This window comes from Ciconia boyciana, chromosome 11 (genome assembly GCF_034638445.1).
Source record: "Ciconia boyciana chromosome 11, ASM3463844v1, whole genome shotgun sequence".
NCBI classification, from domain to species: Eukaryota; Metazoa; Chordata; class Aves; order Ciconiiformes; family Ciconiidae; genus Ciconia; species Ciconia boyciana.
The window spans coordinates 10,912,036-10,938,274 of NC_132944.1; the positions used below are offsets into that span (position 1 = coordinate 10,912,036).

The following is a 26,239-nucleotide window of genomic DNA, read 5'->3' on the forward strand; positions in this document are numbered from 1 at the left end:
AACAGGCCCTGACCCGCCGGCAGCCCCTGTGCTCCCCGAGAGACGCCGCTAGAGGCCGCCGGCCGGGCCGCGGCTCCTGGGCTGCTCCGGCGGCGGCGACTCGGGCTCCTCCTCCCGCCTCCTCCCCCCGCGCCGGGGGCTTCCCAGGCTCCTCTCCGGGTAAACAGCGATGGCCGCCGAGGAAGGAGGTGGCGAGCCCCATAACAACATGGGGAACCACCTACAGCTGGTGCCCGGTAATGGCCGCGGCCGGCGGGGGGAGCCGGCGGGGCTCCGGGCCGAGCCGGGGAGGAGGCGCTAGGCTGGGGTGGGCGTGAGGCGCCGGGCCGGGGCTCCGCGGGCGCGGAGGAGGCCGAATCCCGGTGCGTGGGCGGGATCGGGGGGAAGGGGCGGCAGGAAGAGCTGCGGGGCCGGAGGGGGGTTGCTTGGGAGGGCGCATGGGGCGGGAGGCGATGTGGGGAGCGGGGACTGCCTTCCGCGGGCCTGGGGAGAGGGTGAGGGAAGGCGGAGTGGGGCCAAGGAGGAGGCTGCGGGGCTGTGTGGGCAGAAGGGGAGCTCTGGGGAGCCCGGGCGGTGTTCGTGGAGTAGCCTTTAGGTGGGTGGTAGGCGGTGCAGCGCAAACGTTGGAGCTGCAGCCTCCTTACGGCAGCTAGCTCTGGTGTTGGCACGTTGGTCGCTTACAGCCCGGATTGACTGAACCCGTAATTCTGCGGTGGAAGAAGAGATACTCAGTCAGCGGGTGTTTAGGCATGAGGCAGCTGATCGGGTGAAACATGCTGTGAAGTTTCTACCAAAGTGGGCAAATGCAGACGCTCTTCTCTCTAAATTCGGACCTCTGTAAAACCAAACAAAGTGTGAGGGAAAACATTTGTTGTTTTAGAAAGTCTCTGCTCAAATTAAATGCTGTCTAATGCCATTAATAAGCAGGGAAGCAAGAGGTGGTGTGCACAGGACTTGAGGGCGGTGTTGGATTCCACACGCTGTCCAGGCTTCTGCAGTATTTATGCTGGAGTTTGTAGAACAGCCTGGCTTGTCCATCCACGTAGACCAGCATGATTTCTCATGGAGATACCTATTGCATAATAACATGCGTTTCTCTGATTTAGCACTTAGTGCCTCCAAACTGACAGGAGATCATATGGTTTTGGAAGCAGCTCGTGCTAAACTGGAAAAACATTATTTCAGAATAAAAATGCAGAGGAGAATGTACCAGTAAGTCCTGCCAGTAACCAATGTAATTTCCTATAGCAGGAAATTCTATGAGCATTTTATGCCCATATATTTAAAATAATATGAAAATATTTCCTGAACATTTTAGGAAATGTAACCTTAATATTTCCTACCCTGTTCCTGTTTTTTTAAATGAGGTTTGTATTTCCTCATTTCTGCACGGCAGTGTTGAGAGTAGATTTGGTAGTGTTAGTGGGCCAGGATGAGCATCTGGGAATGCCTAACCTGCCACGAAGGAAATGTGAGCCTTGTCACACAGGGTGCCTTTGGCACTTACTTTTCCCTTGTTTCTGTGTATTGGAGATCTTGCTAATCTTGAAATAAAAAAAAATCAACAGAAATATGTATAGTTAAGGATGTAAAAGATGCAGTTCCTTTTGCCTTCCGTCTCCTGTTCCTGTAGTGTGATCAAGGAGGAGAGTGAAGACGGTGGTGCTTTTTCGACGTTCACATGGTGCTGCTGCAGTAAAATGAGTCATCGTTCCTCTCTGCCACCACACAGCAGCTAGTGTGCGTTTTTGGCAAGAACGAGCAAAAGTTTGCAGGGCATAGTTGTTTCTGATCAACTGCTGTTAATTCCTTTTGTGTTCAGAAAAACAAGTGAAACAGCCTCTCTCTAAAAGGCTATTACAACTGCTAATGATTGGTGCAACTTGATGAGAGTGCATGCAAACCAGAATATAATTTTTGATGAAGTCAGCTTCCCTCCGCCACCCTGCACTGCTGCGCCAGAACCAAGCAAAAACTTTCTACTCTTTCCCTCCATCAAGCTAAGCAAAATGCTGGCCATTTTGTACGTCTTAAACATTTTGCAATCATTCATGGTTAGGGTTCCTAAATGAGTATAATGGAAGAGAAATTTCGTAAAGAAATTGAATATTTTTACAGTAATTAGGAAGTTGATGTCTTATTAAGTTCTATAATTAGGTAAATCACCAAAGAGAGTCTGTAACCTCTTTTCTTGTTGTGCTGGATCATTTCTTGTTGAGATAAATAAAATATAGGATGGAGCCATAACATCAGCATGCCATGCTGTGCCTCCTATAGAGAAGGTTCTGTAAACTATGCAATATTTAAACAAAAAAAAAAGGTGAAGCAGAAAGAACACCATTGACTAAACATTTTGTAAAGAATACATTTAACAAATGTGTCTGAAGGCCGAAGAGGGAAAGAAAAGGTTCTCCAAAACGAGCTTATAATGTCTTCATTGTTCTCTTGTCCTCCCACTCTGAGAAATAGTAAGATCTCGGTGAAAGAGAGTGGTGGTGCTCCCATTTCTGAAGGAGGACTCTTGCTTTTGGCGCATCTTTCTTTTGTAAGATTTGCCTACAATACCTTTCAGATAAGATAATCACACCACCTTTTAAATTTTCAACTGGATTATTTCTTAAGAAGATACTAATTGCAAAGGCAGGCAACTAGATAGACTTTTGTAAAGATATTTTTCTGCCTATCTTGTAATGTAATAGCTTTCAAGATCTAAATGATGTTTTTCAGCACCATTGGGATTATCCATTACCCAACAGCTATTGGTGTAAGAATCCTACAGATTGGTTTGCGAAATTTATGATAGCATCTATTTTAGATATAGCATGGTTTATAAATACTGTTTGTGTTAAAAGAAATAGGATCAAGTAATACAGTTACAAATGTGTGATAATTACATTGCATTTGTTTTGGGTGAGTATTTGCAGGCATACATTGTATGGTGATGCACAGAATAGTCAGTGAAACCAGCATTTTAGAGATAGGTATATTTTTTGTTATCTTCAGTATGTTTTTTAATTTACTTCTAAATATTTATACAGATTTTATACAGATAAATGCACTATTTGTGTTTCCAAAATAAAATATACTGATACTTTCAGGCAAGAAGACAGTTAAATTAAGTTTAGAATTTACACCTGGAACTGAGAAATGGGAAGAAAGTAGTAATTTTTAAATACTATTTTGAACCTGAAATTCTTTGCAGGATCATGTTATTTGCTTCCTTTATAGTTGTCTTTGCTGGGTTTGTGTGTGTGCTGGGGTTTGTGTGTGTGTGTGTTTGGTATACACACAGGAGAGGCTGTCAGCAGTGAAGTTGTCTAAAATACTAGCAAGAGTCTTTGCATGAATATAGAGCTTCAGATTACTTTTAACTCACTTGCTTTATGTGTGCAGTTATATTGTTCAGTTTTGTACTACTTCAAATGCTGTATTCAGCATCCTACAAGAAATTAAGTTACTTGGCATCCTGGTGTGCAGGCAGAAGATGTTTAGAATTGAGATAAGGAAATACTACTGTAGTGAAAATCTGAGCTGACAGAGTTTTATTATTTCTTCCAAGAAAAGTTGTTCTTTAGCCTTTCAAAAACAAATTACCAGCTTTTGACCCTTTCTATAGAATGGTGATTTTGCTGTAACAGCAAGAAAATTATTTTTCACAAGTTTATAAATACGGAAGTTGCTTCCTCATGAAAGGCTGTAGCCTGGGAATATTGAATGCATTTCTGTGATTCTCTTAATTTTTCTCAGTATCTTAGTCTTTGCTGATTGATTTCTACACAATATTCTGTATGTCCTTATTAGCAGAGAGCGAGGAAGAGGATGATAATGAAATGGAAGTTGAAGATCAAGGTAGTAAAGACGCTGAAAAGCCAAACATCATTAATTTTGATACCAGTTTGCCAACATCACATGTGGTATGTTCTTTATATATCATCCGTTAAATACATCTTGAAAAGGTTTTGATTGGTTTTGTGTAATTCTATTGTAATATCCTTAAACCAAAGACCTAATTTTATTTTATGCTTGTAAATCACTGAAACCTCTTATACCACTGTCATTTCCTTACTTATTGTTTTCAGTATTTAGGTTCTGATATGGAAGAGTTCCATGGAAGAACGGTGCATGATGATGACAGCTGTCAGGTGATTCCCGTGTTGCCCCATGTGATGGTGATGTTGATTCCTGGACAGACGTTACCTCTTCAGCTTTTTCACCCTCAAGAGGTTAGCATGGTGCGGAATTTAATTCAGAAAGACAGAACGTTTGCTGTTCTTGCATACAGGTAAAATACACGAGTGGCTTTACTGGTGGTATGCAGCATGTATTTTTAGCACAATTTCTTTGGATACTAAATCAAAAGCAGATGGTTGCATTGGTTCTGTGGTGAATAACATAAGCTGTGGTTTGAAATTGTTTGACAAAAATTGTCTTCCAATATGTAATGAAAAGGTTTTTGTGTCATATTGGGTAGCTGCATGACAGTATCACATGTTTGTATAGAGAAACAGTAAGCATTGATGTGCTTTCCTTGTTTGAGCATCCTCTTGATTTCAGTAACTGTTGGAATGCACTGCTCCATTTTGCTTAAAGAATAAGCCTTGATCTGAAATGTAAAAATCAGATTCTTGTTTTGAGAACTGTATTGTTGTAAAGGTGTATTTGCTTGTTTTGTGTATAAATTAACAAGCACAGACAAAAGTTTCACTATAGAGTTGAGAGACAGGACGTGAGAGAAAAGCGGAAAACGTAAAAGTGCCAAAAGAAATTGGGAATGCTGCTCCCTCTTCCGCCAATTTACTATGGTTTAATTATGTAGGAGGTGGGAACAGTTACTTTTAGAAAGTCAATCTAAAGAATTTTGGTACTTTCAGTGTCTGCATTTCAAATGCACATACATTGGTGATCCCTGTGTTCACAGAATTTCACCTCTAGACCCTAAAATAAAACTAAGTCAACTGTCAAAAACCCCCAACCAAACAAAACATTAGAAGTTGCTGTTAAAATGGAAAAATAATTATTGCAGTCAGTTGGAGGTATTTTACCAAATTTACTTTTTTGATAAGACGAATCATGTACAGTCAGTGCAGGTAGACTAACTTGTGAAATCTGAATGAACAATGCTGTTTGGAGGGTAGGTAACCTTTTTAATTCTGTTACTTTTAGTAATGTACGTGAAAGGGAAGCACATTTTGGAACAACAGCAGAAATATATGCCTACAGAGAAGAGCAGGAGTATGGAATTGAAACCGTCAAAGTGAAAGCAATAGGAAGACAGAGGTTCAAGGTGCTTGAAATAAGAACCCAGTCAGATGGGTAAGAAAATTACATATTTAATTCTACATACTACAAATCTTGTTTCACCAAAACATTATATTTTACTGCAGGTGCATCTGCCCTTTCAGTCACACAGTTGACTGATTAGTATAGATATTAATTGAATGCTTAATCAGTAGCTTCTCTGGGTTTTAAGGACTTCTGACATTTCCTGTTCTAAGACTCATGTTTTAATTGTTAATAACTTTGCTATAAAATTCTCTAAAGAATATCTACCTGTAGTTTGATTTGATGTGTGTGAGAAAACATCTGTCGGAATGACTTTGTTTCTGAAAATTAAGTCAGGAAAAAGATGTTGATTTGTCTGCATTGTAAGTTCTAAAGCTTTATTTCAAAATCTCACGTCCCTGTTTCAAACCAGATGTGAAATGAGAGCATACAATATCAAGTGTGTGCCTTCTGTTGTCTTGTGGAAAGCCTCCCCAATAGTGACCAGATTCCATTCCTTTAAAAAATTGTAACACTCATTTTCTGAAAGGAGACCTTTCTAGAGATGGTCTGCATTGGACGTGTTCCACTTCATAACTTTATGTGCAATTGCAGCTCTGAACTGCTGCAGGCAAGGGTCTGACACTACAGCTAATAACAATATGCTTGTCCTTTTTTGTACATTTGAGTGATCTTTAACTACTGAGCCTCAACAGCATGCAGAAGGATTCAGCTGCATGATTCAGATATGGAGAGGACAACAACTGTGCCCAGAGGGGTGGTGGTTTTCATGAGAAGCTGCCCATGAAAGGGGAGGACTGGAGTCTGGAAATAAGGGAGAAATAAGTCGCTTCGCTTGTTCATTTTTTCCCCTTGTAAAACATAAAAGCACACTGAGATTTCTGGATAAATATTTGAATATGAAAATAGGTTCTTGATTTTTGCTAACTATGAGCAGCCCATCATTTTCAGTTTCTCAAATACTAAATCTTGTTTATTTTAACCGTTGGCACAGTTTAGTACATCCTTACCTTCAGCAAGTCTTACCTCTTCCTTTCTGACTGTTCACTGATAATTCACTGATAGAAAAGTACTACTTCTCCTGTTATTGGTTGACAATTCATGTGCTTGTCAAACACACTCAAATCAGCTTTGACAGGAGTGTTCTCTTCTCTTCTATATTCTAGTCCTGTTCTTTTCTATATTCCAATGTGATACCTGTGATATTTAGAGGCTCCTGACAGTTTTATCGTATCATGTAATTAATACCTTTGTCCATTTATATAAAAGTGGCTGAGACCCTTAACATTTAGTTAAGAGTATACTGTGTCTTCTGTCATTTTCAAGTTCTTCTTGACATCATGCATTGCATCATGAGCCTCTGTTAATGTCACTGTCCAGAGATACAGGCTCCAGACCTTGATTCTGCAAGCATGTGACAATTCTTAGCACAATTGCTAGAGGTTTTTGTAGTCTTTTCTGCAAAGCGTATAATGTCTTACTCCAAATCTGTAAATCTAAAGCTAATCATCTGTATTCTGCTATTGTTCAGTATAGTGGCATTGCTTTGGAAAGACACCTAGGAACAGTCTGAGCTCAGCATTTTCTTATGCTTTTATGACCTGCAGCTGAAGAAATGAAGACTGTGTGCTACTTGCTATTTATCACTACCTAACATTTGGTCACAGATAACATATTCCAAGTTTTACAGCTTGGGAAAATCATTGCTTGAACACAAGATGGCAGTACTTGGACAGCTACAGTAGCAATGGCATTGTTACTGAGAATTCAGTATCCAGAAACAGTTAAGATGTACAGTGATTCTGTTGTACTGTTAAAACATTTTATTATGATGGTTTTATATCTACTGACTAGCAAAGATGACTTTTACACAGCACGTTCATAAGTTTCTTACATATGAGTTTTTAAATGTGTGAAGTAAGGGAGGCAAGATTAATCTTCTCATCATGGCAAGCTCTAGATTTGTTGGAATGACTTAAACTATATAGAGTTACTCTGCTTTCAAATAGTCACATGCTTGGGAATTCTGTAAGGATGCATATAGGATTCAAAATGCTTGAACTAAGCTAGAATCATTGCTCAGTCTCAGTGGTCTGGCACTTTTCAGAACATAGAAACACTTCCCAGCACTTCTTCAGAGTAAACCTACACAAGTAACAACAGGCAAAATGACCCAGAGCACTACATAAACAAACAAGGGTCTGTGTATTATGCACACAGAAGCAAGACTGGAATCAGTGTTTACCTTAATATCATCAGAATGACTGATGATTTACCTGAATGTGTCAATTGTCTCAACAGAAACTTTTCCAGGCTCATGGATGAATACTTCAACTCTCAGTAATATAGCCAGTATTTCAGTGTACTTAGCCATTTGCGAACCTCTTCCAAACCATCAGCAGTAAGAAATGCTGAAAATTTTGCTTTGGGGAAAACAAAAAACCAGACCTTTTTGATCCAGTGGTTGGGCTAATTAATTCTCATTAATTCTGTCATTTGCAAGAGTAATCTGTTAGGTCTTTTAAACCTTACATGTACATTTACATTTGCAGTTTTGTACAGTGAAGTTCCTAAGGCTCTAACTTGATACTGGTGCTATTAGGGAATCTAGTTCTGGTGATTGGAACCCTAATGAGCCAGCTATGAGGGCTGCTGGCGTGAGGTTAATAGGCAGGGTGCTGTCTGAGCGACAAGGATAGCTGGGTTAGTATGTACTAGCTTAGTATCTGTTGCTGGCAAGAATTTTAAGTGTCTTGACACATGGATATCTGTAGTGAATATTAAGAGAGATGGCACGCTTCGGAGGTCTCTGATTGTTGGAAAAATGAATGTTTTCTTCTACAATGTTGTCCCTGTAAGTACAACTGGAAATTTGTAATGACATGCATCTTAATATTTCAGGATTTCTGATGCATAATACTGTTAAAATGTGAAGTCCTTTCTGCTGGCCAGTATTCTTAGTAGCCACATAACTGTTGCTGAACTCTTTGCAGAATAGGTGACCTGGTTGATGCTAGGATATTAAAAGATGATCAGAGTCTATATCCTATTTCTGCTGATTTTGAACTCTAGCTAAGCACATAAGCTTTTGTGGTCTGAAGATAGCAAACTGCATTTCAGCTAAACGTCCTTTCTGAGGGTTTGATATGTAATAGCTGACTATTAGTTTATACAAAAAGTAACTTGAGGAGACAAAAATCTAAAAATACAATGCTGAGTTGGTAGAATATTCTGCTGTGTTGCCACTGCCAATCTGGCTTTAATTCTGTCCACCACAATCCCAACAGATATCTAGTACTCTAAAATACAAAGACAGCCTATTGTATCCCGTAGAAAAGGAAGCTAACTGTGAGAGGGGGGAGGAAAAACCAGCAAAGAAACTTTTGCTGAAAAAGTTAAAGCAGTGATCTTTGTAGAGTTCTGTATACCAGTGTAAAAAATATTTGGAAAACAGCTAATTCTGGTTTTTAAAGGAAAAGGAAAAATAGAGATTGCTTCTGTCTTCAATTTAGGTAGATCAAAGTCCAGTCAGCACAGTGGCTTTAATAATTTAGCCAAGGGCATGAGATAATCTGTGTTCTAGAATAGTATATGTTTGGTTTGCTACAGGTACGCTCTATGCTCCCTAAGGTAATTTGATTTACATTAATACAACTTCAAAAATCTGATTAAATGGATTGCTGCTTAAATTTTATAGTACTATGTAGTGATTAGATCTATTACACAAGCCTATGTTTTTATAAGCAGTAAAATCCATTTTTTTAAACTCTTGTATACGTGTGTATATCTCATCTTTTGTTTTCTTTCATCAGAATCCAGCAGGCTAAAGTACAAATCCTTCCTGAGCGAGTACTGCCTTCAACAATGTCAGCAGTACAGCTGCAGTCTCTCAGCCGATGCCATATATTTCCTTCTTCGAAACCTACATCGTGGCAGGACCGAGCTATACATCAATGGTGGCAGAAATATCAAAAGGTTAGAAGCTAGTTGTTGTGGTGTTTTTCTTTAAATTTTTGACGGTATTTTGAAAATCAATATAAATTTCCACCTGTTCATCTTTAGAGGAGGATGCACAACTGGGATGCTAGATGCCAACCTCCTGCTTTTGTCGCCTATTGTGTGATTGTTTACACAACAATAGGGAAATACGCATTTTGCATTATTAGTTCTCTTTAGTTTTAATTACAGTATTATTAGGTTGGTATTATTACATAATATTTCATGTAATATTACAATTACTATTTTTTTCCATAATCAAAACACCTCGGAGAGAGTGCTGGTTGGTAAAGTTTGTAGATGATGAAGTGTTGGTGGAAAAACCAGTAAGTTTATAGGATTTTATTTGTAGGAATGTCAAAGAAGCATATTGATTTTTACTGACACTGCTTTAACAATAAAAATATTGGCAATCAGTGTTGACAGTGCCAGTGCTCTTGCTTTGTACTTGTCATAATGGTTTGGTTTTGGAAATAAGGATGCTTTTGTAACTGTTTCTCTGTGACTGATTCAGGTAGAAGAGGTCTTTAACGAGCAGAGATGGTTTAGAGGTGACTCCCAAATTTCAGTGATGAAACTGCAGACCTGTAATGTCTTAGTTTGGAATCACAATTCCATTTGCTAATTTTGCTTTAAGACCTGCATCAGTTAAAGGATTAACTTCTGCACCTGCAGTTACTTGTTTACAGAATATGTGGATCTGCATTAGAATGACAGACTCAGGTTTTTTTATCTCAGTCAAGTATTCCCACACAGATGATTGTTGGCTGAAAACTAGGCCGTACTTTATAGTTTTGAGCATGCTTTATGTTGCACTTTCATCTTGTAAATTTTTATATAACACATATCTGAAGTTCTTGCTGACTTTTGCGCTTAGTCATTATCTTTGTCAGATCACAATATTTCTATACAATCCACTTATTCTGGACAATTGCACATGTATTTCTAAGTCTGCTTTTGATTTATTAGTATTTGGTCAACAAATTTACCTTCTGGGATAGTTAATATGTAAACCCCTTTCCCCCCCCCCTTTTTTTTTTTTTTAGCTGAATTTAGAAACTTTCTTAAATCTTATTATGGTACTAAAAGTGACAAGATAGGAAAGGGTTTTAGAAATCTCTGATTTTTTTCCATGCACTCTGCATATGTTGACATAGTAGTTATTAGCAGAAGACAGTGCTTTTACACCCAAAGTGGGTGAATTAGCAGTTGCATGGTCTTATCAATTTTATTTCCTAGAGCTTTTTTAATAAGTGTGCAGACTTTACACTTCTTTAGAAGTAGAGGAGAAATAATCATTATCAAGATGTTGGTATTGTCATTAAGGAATTAGGTTCTACTTTCCTAGAACCTAATTTTGCTTCACTGGCACAAATTCTGTCTTTGCTTGTTTACAGTATTTTTGCAGCACTGCAGCTGTGACAGTACTTGGAATCAGAAGGGAATTCACGCTGAGATTGTAGGGCAGAATTTTCAAGAGTCCTAAGTGGCTGCTCCCAGGCCTAAGCTACAAACTTTTGCATTGCTCAGGAGAATAATAAGGTGTGATTTGTGCTAGAGACAGCTGTGCTGTTTAAAAGGTGCTAAAAGATGCATTTATACAAGTGAATGTGCACTTTTACCAGTATACAGCGTTTTCCTTTAGGAGTCTGAAATAAAACGTACTGTCAAAAGGATAATTTTGCTGGAATAAATTATGTTTCCCATAATAAGCACCATGCTAGCGTATCGTACTAGCATAGTTATACCAGCAAAAGCCTCTCAAGTGTAAACCTAGCTTGTTCTCAGGCACAGTGCAAGCTTTTCAAAGGCTAACTATCATTAACAGTGGACAAATGGGCACGGTAAGGTTAATGAGAGAAGAGTTAGCACTGAGGTCAGTAGGAGAGGATGTGGTGAAACAGAGCAACCTGACACTTCTGAAAAAACTAAAACTGTGGCTTATTTGTTATTTATTTAACCCGCTGTTTCAGTCAGTGGCATATAAGAGGAGGGATACCTTGAAGTCTTCCGTATCTGTAGAGATCTTTGGAACTACCTCCAGAAATGAATATAGAACACTAGTAATTCTCCTCATTGTCAGATGCAGTTAAGGTTTGGATTTGGGTCTTTTTATTCAATGGTTTTGAAATCTGTAGAAAAAAGTCGTTAATAACAAAAAGATAGTGATTCTCGGAGTTCTTGAACAAGTTCATCTATGAGTTAACAAGCCCAGAAACCCCAAGCTTAGTGGGGGTGGGGGCGGAAATCCCTTTCTAAGGCTGAGTCTGTCTGATAGCTGAAATGCAGTGCATGTTTTGTGGATTGAGATACAGATCCAGAGTAGGGGCATTGTCCTATTAACCTCCGTTGCTCTATTGATGTCAGTAGAACTGTGACTGTTTCCAATATGACAGGCTGTACCTCTGTATGTTTACTAATATAATGAGAGATATTAGAAAATGGAAGTTCCATTTTAAGAACGGTTTTTGCTCCATATAAGAGCTGACCCCATGTCAGCTGTTACAGAAAATATACTTGCTAATTAAAACAATAACTTGAGTTTTGGTGTTCCTGAATTCTTTCCTCAAAGTACCGTTTATTTGCTGTGGATCTTAGTCTCTATTGCCTGATTTTTAATTTTTTTTTTATTTTTTTCTCATTTGTAAAATAAGGGTAGTTGCCCTCAAAGGGAAAATGAAAATTTAATTTGCAAGTATTTATAGAACAATTTGAGATCCTCTTTTGGAAAGCAATTTGGTTATGTAGTGTACTGCTTTTTAGAGTTTTATTAACCTAAATCTATAAATTTAGGTGTTCTGAAGTTACTGTAGAGAATTGGTTAACTAAGCAAATAACCTTACACTGCTGGAAATTTGGTGGTTAAGGAATTCAGTTATAATTCAGGTTTTCTTGTCTGCAGGATACACACAGGCTGAAGATTTTTTTTAGAGGTGATATTGGTGGCCACTTGTATTGTGTTCCTCCATATCTGCTCTGTATTGTTGTATAGATGTTTTCGTACACAATTCAAGTGAACATGTTAGTCATGTTCACAGTGAAGTATGGTACAGTAGCATGGGCCACTCCTGTTAGTAAAACTTTTATTTTGAAAGAATACCCTGCAATAAAAAATAGTTATGAGACCTTCAGGGTGGTTTTTTTTCCCCCCTGTTGTTTTTGTTTTCCTCCACATGTGTTTCTTACTCAGTGCTCCATTTGGGTCTGAATTTTTCTTCATGGTGTGTTAGACAGATGTAGTACAATATTTTGTTCACTGTCTTTGGGAAGTTAAAATATAGCTGTTTAATAGATTTTCAGTAGGCTGGCACAAGCATTGATTTCTGAAAATATGATTTCCATTAAAAATAGATAGCAGAGTGCGAGTGGCTAGCAATATAGGATTAAACATCAAGACTACCCAAGTTTTCTTAATCAGTAACTGTTCTGCTGTGAGAAAGCATCCTCTGGAACTCCTGACTTGTGTGTTGATATTTTCTGGTTATGTTTTTAACAGATTGGTTTTCCATTTTAAAGGTATCATCATATGTCCTTTGAATTTATATATGTTAGCTTAGAATACCTGATATGGCCCATTAATCTCCTTCTTTCATTTTATTTATGCATTTGACTAAATCAATATGAATAGTTTAATAACCTTACATTGTGGCTTGCTGTGGTTGCTGAAGTAGCAACAGTTGATGGATACTAAAGAACAGGTGCACTGTCTAATAGTACTTAAATTTTTTGATCTGTCTAGATTTCAGATAAATGCTCTTTTGAAAGGTATAATTTCTTATTACTAAACATTAGAAATACTTTTAATGCTGAGACAAGTTTTCTGAGAAAATGTGTATAATGTCTGTCTTGTACAGAAGTCTTAGCTCTCAATGTGTTTGAGAAGTGGTTTGGAAGCTTCATGTTGAAGTACTGGTCCTGATGGTGATAATTTGTTGTATCTTTAAATAGTCAGGTATCTCTTCTCTGTTTTATTTGTTTGAACAAGAACTGTCCCTAAAATCTGCTAATGTTGAAGAATAAATATTTGTGGTTTTGGCTTTAGAGGAAGTTCCACTGTGCAAGTTTGACATCTTGGCCTCCCTGGCTCTACTCTCTCTATGATGCTGTAAGTTCACCCTGTGTATTACCAAATAATCTACAATTAGTTTTGTGTGTTTTAATATCTAATTATTGGATAATGTAAAAGCTTTAATTTTTTTGGCTCATATGTTATGTTTTAAAGAAGTGTATAATTTTCAGTTCACTGTGAAAAGGGCAGGAAGGGCTTCCCCCTCTGTATAGTTGTTCTCTCATGCATATGTCTGGGGTGGATAACAGAGGTTCAGGTTTCTGCTGTGTTGTCTCAGAGCAAAAACTCAATCCTCTGTCCCGCATGCTCCAGGTGAATGTCCTAACCACCAGGGTGCTGGATAGTCTTAGGTCTGTCTTTGCTGTTGGAGTTGGTTTACCCTTTAAAAGGTACACATTTCTTTATATACGTATGTATATTAGTACATAAAGTAATTGGTGTAAGAGAGGCAGAAGCAGGGAGGAGGCTAGCCCTTATCTCGTTTGTACAGTTCTAGAATTTTAACAGTTGTCTCCTTATCTCTAATGAGAGTTATAACCACTGTAGGCCATTGGTTCATTTTGGCCCGTTTCCCATCCTATTTTGCTCTTAGTTTAAAATATGTAGGTACAAAATGACTCTGTAATTATTGTAAGGCTTAAAAGCTAATGTCCACTTAGGGGAAAATAGCTTACTCTACATTTTGCTTCCTTTTTTTTTTTCCTAAGAAAACAGAAATACCTATGTATTTAAATTAGGCTTTTCTTCTAACAAAAGGAAACCTTGATGGAAAGAGTCAAGAGGCAGCTACATGAATGGGATGAAAATCTTAAAGATGAATCTCTTCCAACAAACCCAATAGGTATGATGATGTTTAGCCTATGAACTCAATTTTTAATTTTTTTTTTATGTTTCCTGAGAAAACAAAACTTAGCTAATTAGCTTTTATTGGCAGTCCATCCCTCACTTCCAGTTTCCAATAAATTTTGAGGATTGACTTTGACAGAAGGTTGATAGAGCTTTTAAAGACAAACATCCTTCAGCCGTGTGGAAGCATGTTCAGTAAAAGAAATATAACTCCATTGTGCTCCCTGGCAGGAGGAATGTGATCTAAGTGTTTCGTAAGAAAACCAGAGCCGAAAGTATACTAGATTTTTTAAATTGTCTTTATGTAAGTCTAAGTGTTAGTATATATAATCTCTTTGTTCTTTCTTCTTATTACCTCTTATCAGATGTGAGAGAAAATAGCACCAGTGCCTAATTGCAAAAAAGTTGGTATCAAATTTAATGCCTTAGCTGGCATTGGGATTTTGCCCCAGTGAACAAGTCTCTTCTCTCTACAGGTGTAGGATCTAATGAGGTGGAAATTTCAGTTGAAGCCTTTCTAAGAGGAAAAACATTCTTTCCTGTGTAGACTCTCAAATGCCTAATAAGGGGGGAATTCAAACTGCAGCCTTCAATTAAAGTCAGTTAAGCACAGGTCGGGGCTCAATAGTTTTGATATACATTGAACTCTCGTTTCTGATTTGCCTAAAGTAGTAGTTGAAAGTACTTCCTATCTGCTTTGCCCAGAGTGCTGCTTAGAGGACCATATATGGAAAGCATATGAAATAATCTGAAAACAAACAAAAAAATCCAGGGTTTTTTTGGCACTTTTCTCATGATTCACAGCACACTGATATTTTGCTGACTTAAATTTTCAGCTTTTGAATTCTTTTACAGGCTGTGAGGGATGGGGTGATTTCAAGCTTAGCAAGGTTTTTGTTAGCTAAATTAAAGAATGACTACTACTATTAAAGTAAAGTCTGCTACCTTTTGTGTTTGTGCCTTTTAATACCTGATTGAAGTTGCTGCCTGAGAATTTACTATCATATTAAAACTTTTTTAAAAAAAAAAAAGTCTGTCTTCTTAACTTAATATTTTTTGATCTAATTTTGGTCTGCATTCAAATGTGAAAAAATCCTCCAAAACCTCGAGAAAGGAGTAAATACGGAGTATCTCTTTTTTTCTTCTCACAATATAACAGTAAAGAATACTTTGTTAGTAGTAATGTGAGTAATATAACTTGGCTGTAATTTATGAAGGAGGTGTATGGTTGGGGTGGTTTTTCTTTAATTTTTCCTTCTCTCATAAAAGTATGTCTTTCTTTTTTGAAAAAAAAAAAAAAAAAAGAGGAAGTACAAGCATAAAGATAACCACTGGTGGTTGGAAAACTCAGTAATTCACTGTCGTAGTGGAGGTCTGTATCAGACTATGTTCTCCAGGGGTCTGTTGTGGTTTTAGAATACATTACCTTACTAGCATTGTTCAGTCTCCATCACTGGTGATCTTTAAGTGTCGATTAGATGAGTATCTTAGAAGAGGTTTTTATGTGTACATGATCCAGCCTTAGGGCAGAAGGATGTACCAAGATGACCTCTAAAAGTCTATTATAAACCTAAGTTTTAGCACTCTATCTGTAACTGAATAGAAGTAGTAGGTTTTATTTCTCTCTAAAATTCTAACAGGCCTCATACTTTCTCATTTCTAGATTTTTCTTACAGAGTCGCTGCTTGCCTGCCAATTGATGATGCATTACGTATACAGTTGCTTAAAATAGGTAGTGCTGTTCAGCGACTGCGGTGTGAATTAGATATTATGAACAAAGTGAGTATTTTTTCTTGTCATTAAATTGTTCTCACAAAAAATAGGAGTAACTGTTACAATCTATAACAAAAGTATATGAAATTTCCAAATAATACTTCTAGAGAGGGAATTTGGGTGTTCTTTTATTTCTTCCTTCCCCTTTAAAAGTTTGCTCAAGAAGGAAAATGCTCTCTCTCAGTACTAGACTTTGTTTGGCAGCAAGCAAGAAACATACAATTTCTAACAAAAACAAGTATTATTATATGTCAACCCCTCACAGCACTTTTTTAGCCAAGAGATGGTGCTAGAAGGCCAGTGTTGCTCATAACCATCTTGGGAACATCATAACCCCATATTAACAGTATAATACATTGCAATCAAGTAGCTTTGTGCCGTGAAAACTTGTAGATTTTGTAACAAAAGATAAATCTTTGTAATATTGAGCTGTTGAGTATAAATCTAAGTATTGAACTGAAAGGATTTTTGCAAAAGACATGTATTGACTTGTTAGGCAATACCTTTTTAAAATGTTAAACTTGTCTTCCCTCCCCTTCTTTCCATTGCCATGGCCATGTAATGCTCTAAATGTAGGACATTGAAGTTTTATTTTTACATAGTACATTTCTTTATAATAATATATGCTTTCTTAATAATAATATCTACTCTAAGTAATATTATAACTGATAATGCAACTAAGTATCAGTCAACCTCATGTTGAATCCCACTGTTTAGGAACAGCATTTGCAACATCTCCAACAGGAGTTCAGATTGCTATTCTCTTTCCAAAGAGAAAACACTGAAAAGAGCCATTGGTATAAATACAAGTTTTAACTGTAAACTTGTTTGTGTTTGATAGTGGTAGCTGGAATATTTGCGATTCAATTCTTGAATGGAGAAACAAATTAATGTTTTGTTAATAGATTCATATCACAAAGAATAGCTATATACATCCTGATTGACCCTCACCTTGCTGGTTGTAAGCTTGCTGGGGATACCAAAGTACTGTCTCAAACATTAGTATAACGTAACCCCAGTCACTATTGTGTTTGCCTGCTGATGCAGTGGAAATTTTGCCTGTTTGCCTAAAAAGTACTGCCTGTTTCTGGGCAAAAGAGAACCAGAATATCATTTTAATACTGTTCCTCTTCCCAAAGTTCATGCACCAAAAAGCGAAAAGGGAATATACAGAGAAAAGGAGACAGAAAACATCTCGTCCATTTTTGTCTCAGAATTTGGAAAAGTTTTTGCATGAGACTCTGTAATCAGATTAAAATTCATTTGTCTTTCCTGAGTCAGAAACTCCGAAAACATTTGGATATTCAGGTACTACTAAGAACTGTTCATATTCAGTACATTGTGTATTTTCTATAAATCCCAAAGAGACAAGAGGACTTAAGTTACCCTCATAAAATATAAGGTAAAGTTGACTTTTAGCCTACACCAAAAAGGTGTTTTCTTCATCATTGTGTGAAATTTTATTCTGTAAATGTGTGTAACTGTTCTATATTAGTGTGGGAATGGTAAGTGCATTATGTGTTTTACATTTTTTTAGCAACACTTATTTTGATCAAATCCACTCTTTTTAAGCCAGGGTTCTTTAATGAGAAGGGGTGCTCTGGCAACATAGCATATATTTTGGTTTACTTGACAAGGATGGACTTAACACAGTTCATTGTTCAGAACGTAATTTACAGCAATATAACTGATTGTAAGACCTGATCCATTTTCTTTTGTCTTTGATATCAGTGAATTATATTGTACTTTTAATAGCTTTTCCTGTTATTAAAGACAGTTAACTGTTTCTGTGCTTATTTTTAAACTAATGTACATCACTCACAGGTATAACACTTCTGTAAATTCCGCTTGAGAGTGCTAATTGTAGTAATTAGATAGGTTTGGAAGTGGAGGGATGGAATTAAGTAGCTGTCTAAATTGGATTCTGAGAGGGATATATGAGCATTCGATTATAATCTGTGAGTAAGGGTGATTTAAAAGAGTGAGTGATAGTAGGCATTAAAGGTCCCTGGTAGAAGAGAAAGGCCAAGTGAGCTTTAAGAAGGGAAGTGAAGAGAACTGGTGTATGATAAATAGTATCTGTATAGGAGAGCAATTTTCCTCCCTCAGTCTCCTGGATGAGTAGACGGCATGTTGAAAATGTGGGGCAGAACCAGAGTCACCTGCAAGAAAGGAGCTGGAGGAAGCTGAAATGCAGCAACAAGCCCAGAGCATCTGAATAGAGGAAAGGAGAGAGTAAAGACGGACGTAAGCCTGTGTAGTATTACATGAGTGGAGTGCAGGAGTCAGAGCTCAGGGAGACTCAGAAGCATGAGCTGTGATTTACTCAAAGTTTTAAAAGGAAATACACTCACACAGGGACTTGTCCAAGTGAAGATCCTAGGCACAGTGTTTTGTTCCAAAATATAGTGGATCATTTTGGGGGTAATTTCACATGCATTACCCTTAAAAAGAGGTAGAAGTAATGCACCTCCTGAAATTAATAGTAGTGTTCTACTAAGCTGATTTAAATGCTTATTTTCTGGGCAATGTCAGTGATGAATTGTTTCATTCTACTTTCTAGAAATTGTAGAAGATAGATTAATCTGTTATAATCTTTTAAGAGAAAGATCAATACATCTTACATATTTTTCTTGAGGAAATTAAAACCACTGATCTACAGTATTCTCAAATTTTAGAAAAACTTAATGATTGCATTTGTAGTTATCTACTTTTTCTGTGTTACATCTTAGAAGAGCAATGGGCTTTTTCTAAATTAGCTTTTAAAGACCTTAGAAGGTTGTCTCATTTATTATCTTTGTGTAGTCAGATTCTCTTCTGTGTGTGGATTTTTTTTTTTTTAAAAAAGGTATGTAAAATATGTTTTGTCTTTTAGATAACAATTAATGTTTACCATAAATAATAGAAAAATTTTTTATCCTTTGCTAGAAAGAGAAAACATAAGTGACTGCTGCCCAGATAAGCAAAAGAATTGGTACAAAGTCTATTCTGAGGGAAGGGAAGAGACATTTTTATTATTTGCCACTGTGCTGACAAGTGTCTGGAAATGAATGAAATTACCCTCTTTGTTTTTCTTTTCAAGTGTACATCTCTTTGTTGTAAGCAATGCCAAGACACCGAAATAACTACCAAGAATGAAATATTCAGGTGAGTTTATTGCTCTTAATCTTCAGGAGGTTCTTGATCAGAAACACTGGCACAGCAAAACAGATTAAGCTAGGTTATGTCTTGTAACTATTGTGTTTTCCACAACTGTAATAAAATTTAAGTAAATATTTATAGGGAATTTTCTTTATAAAGCAAAACAGGTTATTTGAGCTTTTTTAATAAAAAGTTAGGAAATCTGAACATCACCATGTATATATTGTAACGGAAGTTAGTGTGAAAGGCCGTGTTATACCTACTCCAGCACCTTGCCACTGAAGCGTTGTGCACTCTGCCGTAAGTTTTGAAATACAGATTTGTTACATATAAAACTTGGGATCTCATGAACTTTATTCAGAAATAAAAGGACAAAAAATTCTGTCTCAGCACTTCATTCCGACTTCTATATGTTAACAAGCTTCAATGGCAGATTAAAATGCACTAATAGAGTGGTATAGATAGGCTCCCCAGATGTTGTCATGTAAGGAAATTGCCTATTTATGTCATTAAGCATTGTGATACCTTTTTTATTTTAAGAATGTCGGGTTTAATCCTAATAACTTCACTAGACAGTATATTCCCATTAACGTATGGCATATTGACGTGTACAATATCTTCCATGTTCAACAATGGTAATACTATACACTTTCCAAATAATAGCTGCTTCTGGCAGTCTTGTCACTATTTTAATCTTGAATAACTAATATCTGTCCATCACATGATAATGTGAAGGTTAAAAGACATTTTGGTTAACAAAGCAAGACTCCCCACAGTTTTCCTTTATCAGTGTGATAAGAAGCTGACATGGTAATTAAAAGCCATTTCTTATCTTCTAATCAAACGATGGTTTCCAGAAACCACAATTCCTGCTGTGTCGATATGATGGAAATTAACAGAAGAATGTTGAGAAGTTAGAATAATGACTGAAGGTTTTTGCTTACTTTTAAAGTTAGATTTAAGAGTGGCAATATAGGTGTTACTTGGTTTTATTGGAAGTTGCTATTAAAAAGCAGCAAGTAAAATAAATTATGAGTCTATCATGTACTTTTTTTATATACTGAGCTGTAGTTTTTTGAGGGAAAGATTAATAACTGCCTTAAATGAGGTAGTTTCCATAGCATCCTGTCAGCTATCTTCTAAGTAACTTGTCCCCTTTAACAAACAGCTAGGTGAGGTTCATCTGAACACAAGAATGTTTTAATCCTTACTTGTGATAGTATCTTTTTAAATACCTTTTCTGAAGTAGGGGCTTAATAAGTAGGTAACAGGAATAATTTATGCATGATGAATGCATCAGATTTATAACACTGGACACTTAAATTTCTGCAATTCTAAGAAAATTTGTGCAATGATATTTTACATTAGTATCTCTTTTCTTTCAATTTTTAATAATATAATTAAAGGTACTTTTTTCCTACAGCCTAAAGTGGTTCTTTTGCTATGGAAAATAGTTTTAAGCATGGTTAGCAGTTTTTCCTGTTTACATTTGACTGCCTTTGGTTTTTGTTTCTTCCTTGAAGTCTGACAAAATTGTTAATTGTCTGTTGTAGTTTATCCTTATGTGGACCCATGGCAGCATATGTGAATCCTCATGGGTATATCCATGAAACCCTTACTGTATATAAAGCCTGCAACTTGAATCTCAGTGGACGACCATCAACGGAGCACAGCTGGTTTCCTGGGTAATAAGTTGAAATAAACTTTATTAGTAAATGAGAGAAATTTGATTATAAATGTATTCCTCTGACAGTGGAATAGTAAATATGTAATTCTTGAAACATATGCCATCGTTTTGCTCATATGCAAAATAGGAAAGTAAATTCAGACTTTTTCAAAATACAGAATAAAATGGAAAATAGAATGTTTTCAGAATGTCTCTGGAATTTTTTAAGTATATGGATATCTTAAGATTTTAAAACATAGTCTAGCGTCTGAGAGCAGTAAACAGGATACTGATTGTCTGGGAGTTTCTTTGTGTATAGTTTTGTATAAGCTACAACTCAAATGAGAATTACTGTTTCCATGCAGGTTTCTTTGACCATAAAGTAAATAAAGTGCAAATGCAAAGCATAATATATAAATGCAGTTATACTACTGAGATACTCTTTTTAGATCTAAAAACTGAATAAATGTTACATTAATTTAAAAATCACTAACTTTGTATTAATCTGATTACCTTGGGGGGGTGGGTTTATTTATTTAATTATTACTAGATAATAATAATAATCTCTGTAACAGTAGCATAATTAACTGTCAAGATCTAAAAGTCTGCCTAATAATGAAGGGTCTTGCATCAAAATGTCACCCCTCTCTGGTAACTTAAATTTAATGTTTTTTGGCTAGACAAGCATGCTGCAGGTGCTCATTCAAAACTTTGAATATTTAACTCCTGAAAATAGCTCAAATGTCAAACTATATTTGAATTTTAGTCTCACAAAAATATTCTTTATAGCTTCACAAAAATATTATTTTAAGTACATTTTTACCAGACCACTTTTCTGAGTGGTCCTTTCTGTGCCAGAGTGTTAGAAGTCATTCTTCTGTCCTTATGGCTACCATGTCCTCTTCTGAAGCAGCATAAAATAATATGTTGCTGTATCTGCAGCCAGTCCAAGGTTCTTGACTAATGCATGTACACATTTACTCTTCCATTTTTCTCGTGATCGTGGGTTTTTTCTGGATTGTCACATAGCACTGAGTAATGACTTGGAGGGTGTGTGGCATACCTGTCATAAAAAATGCACTCTTTAAGACTCGCTGAAGAAAACTTGTGGCTTATAATATCTAGAGTTAATTTTTCTTACCCGTATGTGTTTTCTCAGCTCTTCCCCTCTATGAGGGTTCTGAAATACTCATTCTGCATTTTAAAGCTGTTCAAGTAAAGCTCTGTTGCTCTGGAAAGTACAATTCCCTGCTAATCTAGGAGCAGTGCAAAAATCACTTTTATTTCCATGAAGTAACTTGCTCTCTGAGAACCATTTTCTGACTCTTCTTTAAGGCACAGAGTATTTCATCATACTGTTGAAATGTTGTGCTAGTAAAATGCTTTAGTTGCTTTCTATACTTGAATGATGATTTTTGAAATTTTTTTTTAAGATCTGCGGGGTTTTTAGGTGGGAGCTGAGCACCTTGATTCCCCAAAATTATTCGAAAATCTAGCTTGAGACTAGTATTCCCTTCTTACCTGCTAAGTGAGCTGTGTTCCAGTATTTTTAAGATGTCTTTTCCTTACATGTTAGCATCAACTTTTTGTTTTGTTTTCGGTAGGTATGCCTGGACTATAGCCCAGTGCAGAATCTGTGCGAACCATATGGGATGGAAGTTCACAGCTACCAAAAAGGATATGTCACCTCAGAAATTCTGGGGATTGACACGGTCTGCTCTCCTGCCTCGGATTCCAGAAACAGAGGAAGACTCAGGCCACGATAGATCACCGTTACTCTGCCTGTAATCTAGTAACCTGCTTTGGAGATGAACAGGCAGTAGTCTGTCTCCTAAATGCATCTGCTCAGTTCTGCTTCTGATGCTTACTTAAACTTAAAAAAACCCAAGAACCCACACCCACTCACAAAAAACAACCAAACAAGCAGGCTCACTCATTTGCGTTTGGTGTGTATCCACATTACTGTTGTTTCAGACCACACTAAGAACTGAAGGTTGAATCTTTAAAATGACAGCTGGGGAGAGGAGGTGGCATGAGACACTAAGAAATTGATCTGATCCATCTGGGCAGACTTGAGACTGAACTTTCTACTTCCTTGTATAATTTCAGAAAATGTTTACTGCTATCAATTTGCAGTGAAAGGAGGTGGGGGGAAAATAAAATTACAAATAAACAATGTAATTTATGCAATATATGTATGATGGTAGATAGCAGTTACTTGCTGCGGAGTATTTTCCATAATACACTTAAATTGTTTTTGCTGAGAATCCCTGTTTCTAACGATGTGGAATACTTCAAATTTTATGCTCGTGCTATTTCTCAGATATTTGCTGAACAACCATCAAAGAGAGTACAAGACGGAAGTATCTCTTCTGACTGATACTGTGTTGGTAATGTCAGTGGCAGTGCTGTAACTGGCAGAAGCAAGAGCTTCCTGCTGCCTGTGGCTAGAACAGCTGCATTACAAGATGCCCTTTGAGAAGAACCCATGGGAAGTATTCGGTCCTTACAAGTTGTCTGATATATTTAGGATCTTTGACTTTAGAAGTCTTAAATTTTAAACTATTTATACAAAATATACATGAAATACATTGTCATTTACTGTCAAATGTGCTTGTATTTACTTTTCAAAATTTTTTCTGTGAAGATTAGTTTACCAGCATATGTGTCCAGGGTTCTGTGAAGTACTGTCTAAAATACATAACTATGGAGATTTTTTAGTAGTGTTTATTTTGACAAGGGGGAGGCAACATCTCTTTAATTTTTTTTCTTTTACACTTTCATATCATAAAGTAAAATTTCACATTATCACCCTTACCTTACAAAGAGCAAAAGTTTCTAAATAAAACAAATAAAAGGCAGTGTGCTTCCCCCCCCTCCCGCCCCATCTTAAGTGCTGTCTATGCTACAGACATTGGGTGCCAAAATGGAGCAGCTTTTGCCATTGATTTATTGGGAGTTTTTTCCCTCAGAATGCACTTTGATGATGGAAACTGAAGATTTCTTCAGTATGTGTACATACATGCTTTTTTTTTGTTTTTCTTTTGAAGCTTTATCATTCACTCTTTATTTCTTCACAGTAAATATTTGAGAACTTGCATTGTTAAATATAACAACATGAAACTCCTTAAGATTTAAGACATCAGCCACTACTTGGACATTCTCAAATCACACCCCTACATCAAACATACATAGCAGGGACAGATTACTTCAGCGAAAGGCTAAGTCAGACCTCTCTACAAGACAAGTAGCTGATTTAAATGATAGTGTGGCACCTCTTACAGTGCAGCTGAAAAGATACCCAGATGTGAAAAGATGCTAGATGCTGAAAGGCTGTTAGGATAGTTTATTATGCTAGGTATGTAGAAACTAATGATTGTGTAACTCAGGTTTAGTTATTTGAAGCCTTCTACCTCTGTGCTTCTGTGATAACTATTGTTCTCTCCATAGACATCTTTAATACCGTATTTAATTTTGTGTGCAGTGCTCTGACGTGCCAGTGAACTGTGAAAAGCAATACTTCTTTGAATATAATTCTGAACAAATAGAGGGTGAATGATGGCTCATTTTCGTCAAGAAAACATTCTGTATTTTGATTATGTTTCTATAATAAGCTTTCAAAAGGCTGAAATGATAAGCACTAGTGTGAGAGTGGGACTGTGAAACCTCTGTACTTGGATAACCACTGAAATCATACTCCGCTTTCCCCTCACGCCATGCACATGCACCCACACAGACGTACACACAACATGCACGTGCATGCACACAGACACACACATGGCTTAGCTGTAGGCTTGGTTTATTTTTTCTCTCAAAGATACCTAGTATCTGTTGTTCCCGTTACCCTCAGTAGGGCTTGTTGGTGGCAAGAAGTTTGAGGGTGCTTTAGAGTACCTTCTGCTGCCATTCAATTCAAGTATTCACTGAGGGTATGGCAAGTGAGGTTTTCAAAATTATTTTCTCAGCTATCACTGAACTTCATAAGGTCTTTGGGTTTTTGGCCGAGTCTTTTGGATTGCCTCAACTGAAAATGGCATTATGTTGGCAATGTTTGAATACAAAATAGGCATATTTTTGGTATTGTGTATATATAGTGAAATGTAAACTAATATAATCAAGTGAGATAAGTCAGGAGTAAATTTAACACTAATTTAATTTTATTGTTGATGATGCTGTTCCATCTGCCTAACTTTCTGTGTAATGTTTGCCATTTCAAAGTCCATTACATTTTCCAGGTTGAAAACAAGTGTGATTCAGGTTGCTGCAAAGAAGATGAATCCTGCCGTGGTGAAGCTGGCCGTTATAGTGCGACACGTGTAAGAATGCTCAAAATGTACAGCATGTGACTGACAGGGTGGGTGTGGAGTCGTGGATGGTTCTCTACATTGGTTAATATTTTCTATGCTTCTTTTCTCTGTTTTGGAGAGAAAACTACTAGATTGGGATTGTGGAAAATTATCACTGACAAATATGCATATCATATGCTTTTGAGAGCTAAATACAAAGGAAATCACATTTTACGATAATTTCCTATATTTACTGCATTCATTGGTTGGCACGTAGCTTCATGGGTTAATTAATCCAATTGACTTGCTGGCTGCTGCCCAAAAGGGATCATTCTTCTCTTCTCTCCCGCCATAATCTCTGTCCTTCTTAGTGAGATCTAGGAATTAGGCAGTCGCAGGGCTGGTGTCCCGGCTGCGCAGCCACATCTGTGTCAGGTCTGATGGAGGGAGGAGGGAGGAGGGAGGAACAGGCGTCTTGTAGGGACAGAAGAGGGACTGCCCTGTGCAGCAGCAGCTCTGGGCTGGATTGGAGCACATGCAGTATAGAGCTGCCTGTTTTCAAGCTGTCGTTGCAATAGCATAAAGACGTCATACAATCAGAGCCTGTAATATTGCAAGTTTTCATATATTTTAGTTTAGTTTTGATGAATAGGTAGAATCACATAGGACACTTCCACACTTGGTCTAAAACATGTTCAAGTACTCTACCGTTTGTTTTTTAATAATGCTGTTTTTGTATGTGCTGCAATTCATTTTGTTCCTCTCATTGTTTTTTCACCTTTATTTAATTGCTTTGTAAAAGCTGCGGAAAGGGTAGCACGTTCTCCGCTTTAATTCTTCCTCTGTCTGCCTTTTGAGACAACTTTTCAGAAAAATCTTGTTGCTTGCAAACATTTGCAAAGAATAAATTTCAATTTGTTTCAAAACTGATCTTTCTTTGCTGATGGTTGGGATGGGAAGAAGAAAGTGTTTGGGTTTACATTGTGTTTTAAACCGGTTAGCTTCAAAAAGTAACATGTTCAGTAAAGAGAGTTTCAGCTTCAAAGAATGTGCAGGCTCGACGGGCAGAGGACAGAGAAGGTAAGAAATAACATGGAGAGAGCGTAGGTTCTCATTCCAATGAATAATCAAAATGAAACCTTGAGTCCTTCATCTCAAACTCTTTTCTCTCTCTCATCT

The 26,239-nt window shown here is 37.1% G+C and overlaps 1 protein-coding gene across 2 annotated transcripts; it reads left to right on the forward strand.

Moving 5' to 3' along the window:
- Window positions 1–26,110, forward strand: CRBN (cereblon). Of its 2 annotated transcripts, none has more exons than XM_072876183.1 (11): window positions 1–236; window positions 3,805–3,914; window positions 4,080–4,282; window positions 5,164–5,313; window positions 9,096–9,258; window positions 13,322–13,384; window positions 14,105–14,189; window positions 15,858–15,973; window positions 19,050–19,114; window positions 20,662–20,793; window positions 22,379–26,110. In XM_072876183.1, the coding sequence occupies exons 1-11, from the start codon at window positions 170–172 to the stop codon at window positions 22,560–22,562; spliced, it is 1,338 nt and encodes a 445-aa protein (XP_072732284.1). In that variant the 5' UTR covers window positions 1–169; the 3' UTR covers window positions 22,563–26,110. The 2 variants fall into 2 exon arrangements, with proteins under 2 accessions (XP_072732284.1, XP_072732283.1); XM_072876182.1 differs by having other exon boundaries at window positions 3–236; window positions 3,802–3,914; window positions 22,379–26,109.
- The last annotated feature ends 129 nt before the right edge of the window (window positions 26,111–26,239 follow it).